This window comes from Anomaloglossus baeobatrachus, unplaced genomic scaffold (genome assembly GCF_048569485.1).
Source record: "Anomaloglossus baeobatrachus isolate aAnoBae1 unplaced genomic scaffold, aAnoBae1.hap1 Scaffold_109, whole genome shotgun sequence".
Taxonomy (NCBI): domain Eukaryota; kingdom Metazoa; phylum Chordata; class Amphibia; order Anura; family Aromobatidae; genus Anomaloglossus; species Anomaloglossus baeobatrachus.
This window is the reverse complement of record NW_027441879.1, coordinates 183,619-194,614: the sequence shown is the minus strand read 5'-3', so window position 1 is coordinate 194,614 and position 10,996 is coordinate 183,619. Positions and strand designations below refer to the sequence as shown.

Below are 10,996 nucleotides of genomic sequence, written 5' to 3'. Positions count from 1 at the left end.
ATGTGACTTGCAGCTATTTAGCATATGATTAGTTATGCAGATTGTTGTCATGTCACTGCATTGTTAACATTTTGCTTCTAAAAATCAAAATGTAAATTTGTATTATTTTGTGAATATTTTGTAAATCCACCTTTTGGCTTTCACCTCTCCTGAATCCTTCTGGGCTCTCTATCAGATTCACGTACTGTATGTCTCCACTGAAATCTGCTCCCAGGTCTCTTCTCCACGTTCCCAGTGTTGGTGTATACTGGTCAGGTCTCTTCTCCACGTTCCCAGTGTTGGTGTATACTGGTCAGGTCTCTTCTCCATGTTCCCAGTGTTGGTGTATACTGGTTAGGTCTTTTCTCCATGTTCCCAGTGTTGGTGTATACTGGTCGGGTCTCTTCTCCACGTTCCCAGTGTTGGTGTATACTGGTCAGGTCTCTTCTCCATGTTCCCAGTGTTGGTGTATACTGGTCAGGTCTCTTCTCCACGTTCCCAGTGTTGATGTATACTGGTCAGGTCTCTTCTCCACGTTCCCAGTGTTGGTGTATACTGGTCAGGTCTCTTCTCCACGTTCCCAGTGTTGGTGTATACTGGTCAGGTCTCTTCTCCACATTCCCAGTGTTGGTGTATACTGGTCAGGTCTCTTCTCCACGTTCCCAGTGTTGGTGTATACTGGTCAGGTCTCTTCTCCACGTTCCTAGTGTTGGTGTATACTGGTCAGGTTTCTTCTCCACGTTCCCAGTGTTGGTGTATACTGGTCAGGTCTCTTCTCCACGTTCCCAGTGTTGGTGTATACTGGTCAGGTCTCTTCTCCACGTTCCCAGTGTTGGTGTATACTGGTCAGGTCTCTTCTCCACGTTCCCAGTGTTGGTGTATACTGGTCAGGTTTCTTCTCCACATTCCCAGTGTTGGTGTATACTGGTCCGGTCTCTTCTCCATGTTCCCAGTGTTGGTGTATACTGGTCAGGTCTCTTCTCCACGTTCCCAGTGTTGGTGTATACTGGTCCGGTCTGTTCTCCACGTTCCCAGTGTTGGTGTATACTGGTCAGGTCTCTTCTCCACGTTCCCAGTGTTGGTGTATACTGGTCAGGTCTCTTCTCCACGTTCCCAGTGTTGGTGTATACTGGTCAGGTCTCTTCTCCACGTTCCCAGTGTTGGTGTATACTGGTCAGGTCTCTTCTCTACGTTCCCAGTGTTGGTGTATACTGGTCAGGTCTCTTCTCCACGTTCCCAGTGTTGGTGTATACTTGTCAGGTCTCTTCTCCACGTTCCCAGTGTTGGTATATACTGGTCAGGTCTCTTCTCCACGTTCCCAGTGTTGGTGTATACTGGTCAGGTCTCTTCTCCACGTTCCCAGTGTTGGTTTATACTGGTCAGTTCTCTTCTCCACGTTCCCAGTGTTGGTATATACTGGTCAGGTCTCTTCTCCACGTTCCCAGTGTTGGTGTATACTGGTCAGGTCTCTTCTCCACGTTCCCAGTGTTGGTGTATACTGGTCAGGTCTCTTCTCCACGTTCCCAGTGTTGGTTTATACTGGTCAGGTCTCTTCTCCACGTTCCCAGTGTTGGTATATACTGGTCAGGTCTCTTCTCCACGTTCCCAGTGTTGGTGTATACTGGTCAGGTCTCTTCTCCACGTTCCCAGTGTTGGTGTATACTGGTCAGGTCTCTTCTCCACGTTCCCAGTGTTGGTGTATACTGGTCAGGTCTCTTCTCCACGTTCCCAGTATTGGTGTATACTGGTCAGGTCTCTTCTCCACGTTCCCAATGTTGGTGTATACTGGTCAGGTCTCTTCTCCACGTTCCCAATGTTGGTGTATACTGGTCAGGTCTCTTCTCCACGTTCCCAATGTTGGTGTATACTGGTCAGGTCTCTTCTCCACGTTCCCAGTATTGGTGTATACTGGTCAGGTCTCTTCTCCACGTCCCCAGTGTTGGTGTATACTGGTCAGGTCTCTTCTCCACGTTCCCAGTGTTGGTGTATACTGGTCAGGTCTATTCTTTACATTCCCAGTGTTATACTGGTCAGGTCTCTTCTCCATGTTCCCAATGTTGGTGTATACTGGTCAGGTCTCTTCTCCACGTTCCCTGTGTTGGTGTATACTGGTCTCCTCACTAGGGATGTATACAGCTCTTTCTTCACCCACAAGTGTTGGGTTAGGTTAAAGGGAACCTGTCTAGTCCAATATGCACTCAGAACCACGAGCAGTTCTGGGTGCATATTACTAATCCCTGCCTAATGGTCCCTTTATACACTAGCATAGATAAAGGGATCTGTAGAAAAAGTATTTCTAAAGATCCTTTATGATATGCTAACGAGCGCGGGGACTAGTCCCAGGGGTGTTGCTTCCCTTGCTAGTCAACCCCATTAGAATGTTAGTACACCCACAGGGACGTACTATCATGCAAATGAATGCACAGCGTCACAGGATGCTTTCACTCATCTCTCAGCTGCCATCACCGCCCGACGCTGGATTTTGGCTCAGTGCGCATGATCCCGGAGTATGGGTCATGCACACTACTTCAGTTTGAAGCCGGGATGCGTACACCCAGCTTCATTGTGCGCATGACCTAAATCCCGGGGTCACGCACACTGAGCCATAATCCAGCGTGCGGCGATGATGGCTGCAGAGAGGTGAGTGAGATCATCCTCTGACACTGCATATTCATTAGCATGTTAGCACACCCACGGGGGCGTGCAAAATGCTAATGGGGCTGACTAGCCAGGGGAACTAACGCCCAGAGGACTAGTCCCAGCACTCATTTGCATACAATAAAAGATCTTTAGTAATACTTTTTTCTAAAGATCCCTTTATCTATGCTACTAGATACAGGGACGGTTAGGCAAGGATTAGCAATATGCACCCAGAACTGCTCGTGATTCTGGGTGCACACTGGACCTGACAGGTTCACTTTAACACTAGAACTACTGGACTCGTGACACCTATATAGAAATACATAGTGCAAAGTAGTCAAAATGACTACTTCAGTAGTTCTAGTGTTAATGTCTGGGGACTGTGGAGACAATCCATCTCCTGTACTTCATTGTCATTGAGCCATTTCTTCCCCAATCTCGCCATATGCTTCGGGTCGTTGTCCTGCTGGAACAATATCTTGTCCTTTTTGTACCCATGGTACTCGAATGTATGAAGTACTGTATTTTCCGGTTTGTAAGACGCACTTTATTTTCCCCCAAAACTGGGGGAAAAATGGGGGTGCATTTTACAAACCGCATATGGTTTACCAGGGCAGCAATGGTGGCGCAGGGTTGGCGATACTGCAGGCTTGTGGGGTGTCGCAGCAGCGAGCACCATTGATCTGCCAGCGGGCTGCTTTGAATCTCCCACAGTTGATGAAATGAACTTCAAGAAAATGGCCGTGGAAGCGGCACATGCGCAAATAGGACTCCATGACCATTTTCTTGAAGTCCATCACATTAATCTGCACATGCGCCTGCTCCGCAGCAATTTTCTTGAAGTCTATCTCGTCAACTGCAGGTGATTCAAAGCAGCCCGCAATCCAGCAGCAGATCAATAGTCATTGCCGCCGCGACACCCCACAAGTCCGCAGTATCGCCGACCCTCCGCTGCCACACACTGAGCCACAACACCCCCTCTTGCGAACCCACTGGCAGATCAATGGTGCCCGCCACCCTGACACCCGACGTGCCCGCAGCAGTGTTGCCGACCCTCTACACACTGACCCTATTGAGCCATAACACCCCCTCCTCTGAGCCCACAGCATCGCTGACCCTCCTAAGCCGTGACACCCTTTCCTTCATGCCGACAGCATCGCCTACCCTGCCTCCACTAGTGAGTTAATATAAGAGGCGCTAGAATTATAAGCCGGACCCTCATTTTAACAATAAAAACATTATTTTCTATTTTTCTATACTCCTCCTTCAAATATAGGGTGTGTCTTATAATCCGGTGCATCTTATTAAACAAAAAAAAAAAAACGGTCCGTCTTGTAGGATCCTCACATATAGCTCAGCATTGAGAACACCATCGATCCTGGTTAAGTATCGCTTTTGACTGAGAAACCATCATATCATCAGGCTTCCACCATGGAACTTGACAGTTCCTTCAATTTCTCGATCCGTTTGCCCCTCTTTTCCCTTGTTTCTTCCAGACCCATTTGCTCCCATTAGGGCTGTCTATTGACTTTCATCTCATTGCTCCAAATCACCCGTTTCCAATCTTCTTCTTTCCACTTTTCTACTTGTTGACTCCAATATTTTGCCTGGATGTCACCTCTTGGCTTTTGAATGGATGGACGGACTTCACTTCATATTCTTCCAACTGTCATGGCCACAAAAGTTGCAGTTTGCCAATTTTCTTGGCCAAGAGACCGCTATTGATGAGCTGGATGATCCGGTTTTTCTCCTCGATTCCAACCAGTGACCTTTCTCTTTGGGATCGACCTAATAACACACAGATCTATTAGGGAATGTGAGAACAGGTTTGTAATTTATAGTATACAGGAAGACAAAGATTGAAACATTAACGATGCAACGACATGATGAGAATCTGCATAACTGATCATATGTTGAATAGCTGAAAGGGAAAATCGGTGACTTCCAATGAGGTTCGGTTCACATAGGAATCCTCTGTGACCTCTAGACATATGAAGTTATCACATTACTGCTTCATACCGATATCATAGCACTAGTAATTGTATTTCATATGTTTACACCAGCTCATCTTCCCATTAAGGTCCCTACAATATCGGATCCTCTCTGGAGATTTTCTATAGAAGAGAATTTTCCTGATTGCCCCGTGAAGGATGGATATGGACAGGGACAAGATGGCGGAGAGGATATTACACCTCACCCTAGAGATCCTCTTCCGGCTTACTGGAGAGGTGAGAGATTCTGATGACGTCACATTACATCATTCTTATCTATGGGAATAACAGATGGACAGAACTGGAGAGGTGAGGACTCTGGAAATGTCTGGAGTGAGATTTATTACTGTGTCTCTCCATAACCAGGATTACACAGTAGTGAAGAAGACCTCTAGTGAGCGCTGTCAGGCCCCTGTGTCTGAGGGATGGGGAAGACCCCTGAGCCCAATCACGGGGCCTCCACCTCACCCCCCGATACATGAGGACATCAATGACCAGAAGATCCTAGAACTCACCTACAAGATGATTGAGCTGCTGACTGGAGAGGTGACACTGCTGGGAATGCTGGGACATTATACAGTAACGCTATGAAGGGATCGGGGGTGACGGTATCATTGTATGTGTCAGGTTCCTATAAGGTGTCAGGACGTCACCGTCTATTTCTCCATGGAGGAGTGGGAGTATTTAGAAGGACACAAAGATCTGTACAAGGACGTCATGATGGAGGTTCCCCAGCCCCTCACATCACCAGGTAATAGACAGGACTAAATACACACGGCCTATAATTATCTGTATGTAAGGAATGAATTCAGTCCCTGGATTTGTCTCCTCCAGGTCTATCCAGTAGGAGGACAACACCAGAGAGATGTCCCCGTCCTCTTCTCCCTCAGGACTGTAAACAAGAAGACCCCGATGTTCCTCAGGATGTGTGTCCTCCAGCTCTATCCAGTAAGAGATATCTACTCATGTACTTTCTGCACTAATTTTGTGTTTACATTTTTTCACTTTCTGCTCTGTTTTGTTCAGCTGTATTTTCTTTGCTTCTGCTTCTTCTGCTGTTTGTTTCTAGTGTCTTCTCTGTGTTGTTATGATGTCAACTCAAAGACCTGCAGAGGGTTCATGAATACCCTGTTTCCCCGAAAAGACGACCTAAACCGAAAATAAGACCTAGCATGATTTTATGGGATTTTTGGAGAATGCTTGAAATATAAGCCCTATTCCAAAAATAAGCTCTAGTTATAGTCAGGGCCAACATTGGGAGGAGTCAAACTGCACAATTTCTCTCTTAGGGACCTCATCAGTTGTATTCTAAGGTTGATTGTTTAAGGACCTTTGACTTCAAAGTCATGTGACATGATGTAACCAAAGATCTGTTAATTGCAGGAGTCTAAATGAACTTCGAAAAAAAAATCTCTTTGAAATTGTCTGTGTTGTGGATCAATGTTACAAGGAGATTGTTGCAGCTTTTGCCAACTGTCATGGCGACGTCAGGATCTGTGGAATTTATAGATTCTGGTACTCTGTATGTTAACTTTTCTGATGTCTGTGAGCAGCACAGGGAGACGCAGGCGTGGAACCACAGGCTTGGGCAGGCTAGCAAGAGTTAAGGCCACTTTACACACAGAGATAAATCTTTGGCAGATCTGTGGTTGCAGTGAAATCATGGACATATTGTTCCATTTGTACACAGCCACAAACCTGGCACTGATTGTCCACAATTTCACTGCAACCACAGATCTGCCGCAGATTTATCTCTGTGTGTAAAGTGGCCATAATCCTCTGCTGGGCTGCTTGTTAATGTCCTTGATCACATGCTGTAGAGGAGAAAGTATTGTTCGCTCCCCTTCTGTATATGCTGGCTGGACTATTTCATTAATGCCAGCTATAGCTTACCTATACTGGTCTGGTCAGGTGTTGTGATCCAGACTTATGGGTGGTTGTTGTGAATTATTACTGTGAGCTGTTGTGGTGTTAAGCCTTGTTGTCTTTTTGTTGCTGCCTTCCTGCTCTTGCTTTTCTCCTTAGTCTCTCACTGTTTATTTCTGTGAGTTTGCCATGTGTCCCGTCTGTCTTAATCTGTGTTTCCATCATACTCCTGCCCCTTCCTTCCATCTTCAGGGGTAATCCAGAGGTTAAGAATAGCTTAGGGTTCCCTATTGTGAGGGACAGTTTAGGAGCCCCCTGTCCCTCATTATCCTGCAGTCACATTGTGACAGTCAATTAGATTATTTACTGTTGCACATTCCAGAGAACTGGTGCTAGGAATGGGAGATCCGAATTAATGCCGATGTAACTCTTAAGGAGGCTTTACACGCAGCGATATCGCTAGCGATATCGCTGGTGAAAGCACCTGCCCCCGTCGTTTGTGCGTCACGGGCAAATCGCTGCCCGTGGCACACAAAATCGTTAGGAGCTGTCACACGGACTTACCTGCCTAGCGACGTCGGTGTTGCCGGTGGACCGCCTCCTTTCTAAGATTCTAAGGGGGCGGTTCGTACGGCGTCACAGCAGCGTCACTAAGCGGCTGCCCAATAGAAGCGGAGGGGCGGAGATGAGCGGCCGTAACATCCCGCCCACCTCCTTCCTTCCTCATTGCCGGTGGCCGCAGGTAAGCTGTAGTTCGTCGTTCCCGAGGTGTCATACGTAGCGATGTGTGCTGCCTCGGGAACGACAAACAACCTGCGTCCTCAACAATCAACGATTTTTTGAAAATGAACGATGTGTCAACGATTAACAATAAGGTGAGTATTTTTGATCGTTAATGGCCGGTAGTTTGTGTCACACGCAATGACGTCGCTAACGATGCCGGATGTGCGTCATGGAATCCGTGACCCCGGCGATATATCGTTAGATACGTCGTTGCGTGTAATGGGGCCTTTAGATGTCGAAATTGGAAAACAGATTCAGGATACATTTTTTTCCTCATTTAATTTCTGATGTTTTGGTTTAAAAAAATGTATTTTCAAGATAATATCATTAAAAAATAATAACATTGTGTTTATTTTTAGCAGATGACTGTATTGGGAGTTCAGATGGACCTCTAATATCTTCAGAATTTATAACAAATGATGAAAGTATCACACATGACACATATGAAGAGCATGCTGTTGTCCCAGATATACCTCCAGTTCTTCCTCGGAAAGCTTTATCATCTGCTCTTTTCATTCAAGTACATAATTACGATTTATCACAGAATTGTAAACAAAATAAAAGTTACAGAAAGGATGTGGAACATGAAACGGCTCCTACAAGGGAGAAACCATTTTCATGTCCAAACTGTGGGAAATGTTTTACCAGGAAATCATATCTTGTTAACCATCAAAGATATCATACAGGGGAGAAGCCATTTTCATGTTCAGAGTGTGGGAAATGTTTCATATGGAAATCAAATCTTGTTGAGCATCAAAGAATTCACACAGGGGAGAAGCCATTTTCATGTTCAGAGTGTGGGAAATGTTTTATTCAGAAATCACATCTTGTTGTGCATAAGAAAAATCACACAGGGGTGAAGCCATTTTCATGCTTGGAATGTGGTAAATGTTTTAGTAGGAAATCAAATCTTGTTGACCATGGAAAACGTCACACCGGGGAGAAGCTATTTTCATGTTCACAATGTGGGAAATGTTTTATTCGAAAATCAGAACTTGTTGAGCATCAAAGATCTCACACAGGGGAGAAGCCATTTTCATGTTCAGAGTGTGGGAAATGTTTTATTCGGAATCCAGAACTTGTTTTGCATCAAAGATTTCACAAAGGGGAAAAGCCATTTTCATGTTCAGAATGTGGGAAATGTTTTATTCAGAAATCAGAGCTTGTTAGACATCATAAAAATCACACAGGGGAGAAGCCATTTTCATGTTCAGAATGTGGGAAATGTTTTATTCAGAAATCAGCTCTGGTTAGGCATCAAAGATCTCACACAGGGGAGAAGCCATTTTCCTGCCCAGAATGTAGTAAATGTTTCATTAGGAAGTCATATCTTGTTTACCATCAAAAAAATCACACAAAATAAACAATTTTTATGTTCTGAATGTGTAAAATGTAATTCTCAGAAATCAGGTCTAGTTAAACATGTGAAGAAGCCACACAGGGAAGGAACCTTTTTCATGTTGTGAATAATTGAAATGTTTAACTGGTAAATCAAGTCTTGCCGACCATCAGAAAACCAACAGAGCGGAGCAGCCATTCTTGTGTTCAGAATTTGCCAAATGTTTTTTTTTTATCATTAATCAGGTCCTGTTGTCAGATGAATAACACAGGAGAAGCCATCATGATGTACTATAATTCAAAGGGTTTTATCGAAAAATCGGCTACAATTGCTTAAGTAAGAATTGGTGAGAGAAAGAACAATTTTATCTCTTTTTAAACTTATTGTATTTTTTGGACCATAAGACACACTTAGGTTATGAAGAAGGAAAATAGGGAAAAAGACTTGCAAAAAAATGTCATGACGTGCTATTATGGGGGGGGGGATCTGCTGCTGACACTGTTACAGGGGTAATATCCCCAATCTCTAGCACAATGTGTTTGATGACTTTTCCTTTAAATAGTGCTTATAGCAAATCTGTGGCTGCTGTTTTTATTTACTAAAACAGTGGAGAGCCACAGATTAGTGCATTTTCTAAATATTATCCAGTACCAAAACTTTTGGAAGTGTCCCTAATGTCCCCCAAAATTAACTTCCAGGTTGTGAGATCACACAACCCTCAGAGATCACACTCTCCGTGAAAGAATGAGCTCTAGGACCCCAGCTCTATAGCATCCTTCTTAAGCAGTTAAGTAAAACCTTAAAAAAGTATGTGACCGCGCTGGATTAGTTGAGAGAGCAATGTCTTGTGCTTAGAACAGCTGCAGAGATTTGTGGGGTCCCGCTCTGCACACTGAGATCCAACATACTAGAAGTTCGGGCTCAACTTTGCTAGTAAATTGGGTATTTTGAGAGCCTTTAGGAATATTTGTAAAAGGTTTTGATACTGGATTATATTTAGATAATTCACTAATCTCAGATTGCCCACTGCTTTATTTACTAAAAAGCGCAGCACCAGATTGGAGATAGGAACTTTGAAGTATATTATATTGTATATAATTGCATTTGAAAACTTGTTGTTTTGTTAATAAATGCTTGTAAATATATATTCTTCATGCCTGTCTTTCTCTATTGTCTAGATGTGATGATTTTGTCTCAGAACCTCTGGAGTTGAGGCAGAGCTGTATGCATTTTGCACAAAAATAGTGAGGGGATGTCACGGAGATGTCACGGCCGCCTGACAGTCTAGTGGCAGAAGTGTTGGAAAATCCCAGAAATTTGCAGCACGTGTTGTTATCTGACAGTTCTCTGTTTCTGCAGCAGCAGACTCCATGACCCTGGGAAACGGTCAGCTTTTCCTCTCAGTTGTCAGCCTCTGACTTCCTTTATAAACCTCACCCTGAGGTGCTCTGGGTGAGGTTTATAGTTGTTCCTGGCTGTGGTTTGCAGTGGTCGGCTCTTCTTGTTGTTCCAGAGACTTCTGTGGTAACTGCTCCTAAGATAAGTGTTTGACTTTTGCTATGTACCTTGGCTCAGGTGGTAGCATTTGTATTTCCTCTGTATTGTTTCCTTTTGTCTCCTTTAGCGTTAGTAGTGTTGACGAAGAGCTCATACCCACCATCCTTACTTAGGGCCCAAATCAGGGTTTGCCTAGGTTGAGGTATTCCTGCTCGGCAATAGGTGCAGAGCCTGTATAGGGTTGGTAAGAGCAGTGAGGGTGAGCTGCAGGTTATTGTAAGAAGTCACCACTTCCCCCTTTCCCTAGTGATAGGGCATTCCTTTCCCCTTCCCTTTGTATTGAACTATACTGCTGGTATAGCTTCTTTCACCAGCCATAACAGGGGAGAACTGAATCCTAGATATGGGGAAGCTGTTAAGACACTCTGGACCCAGTTTATCAAAGCTTTTATGCCAAAACGTGGCACAAAAAGTGACACTTTGAAAAGTCACAAAAATTTGGATCAATTCATAGTTGTGCCAAATTTTGGTGGCTTTTGGCATTTTCACTCCAAAATTGGCAGAGCTTACGTGGGACGAGAGTGTGACAGCACATCTCCTTAAAGTCATGAGTAGCTGTGGTGTTCCCTATGCCAGAGCTCGCACTCCAGTCCCTGAAGGGAGTACTATTTCTAGCATGGCACAAGGAGGCACATGCCAATCGTCAAACGCTCCGGATTCATGAAGAGGCATGCACCATTTCATGAATCAGGAGTGGCCCCCGCATAAATTGGGCCCTTTATGTTATAAGAATGATCCCTATTAGAAAGGATAATTGCTGTAATAAAAAAATAGAAAGGATTTTATATGTCTGATATCAAAGGGATTATTTTTTTGTAGGGCTACCCACAAATAGAGATAA

At 44.4% G+C, this 10,996-nt stretch overlaps 1 protein-coding gene across 1 annotated transcript; it reads left to right on the top strand.

Moving 5' to 3' along the window:
• The first annotated feature begins 4,934 nt into the window (after positions 1-4,934).
• LOC142260463 (uncharacterized) lies at positions 4,935-10,227 on the top strand. Its single transcript, XM_075331934.1, has 4 exons — positions 4,935-5,156; positions 5,238-5,361; positions 5,445-5,558; positions 7,619-10,227. Exons 1-4 carry the CDS (start codon positions 4,935-4,937, stop codon positions 8,620-8,622), a joined length of 1,464 nt encoding a protein of 487 aa, XP_075188049.1. The 3' UTR covers positions 8,623-10,227.
• The last annotated feature ends 769 nt before the right edge of the window (positions 10,228-10,996 follow it).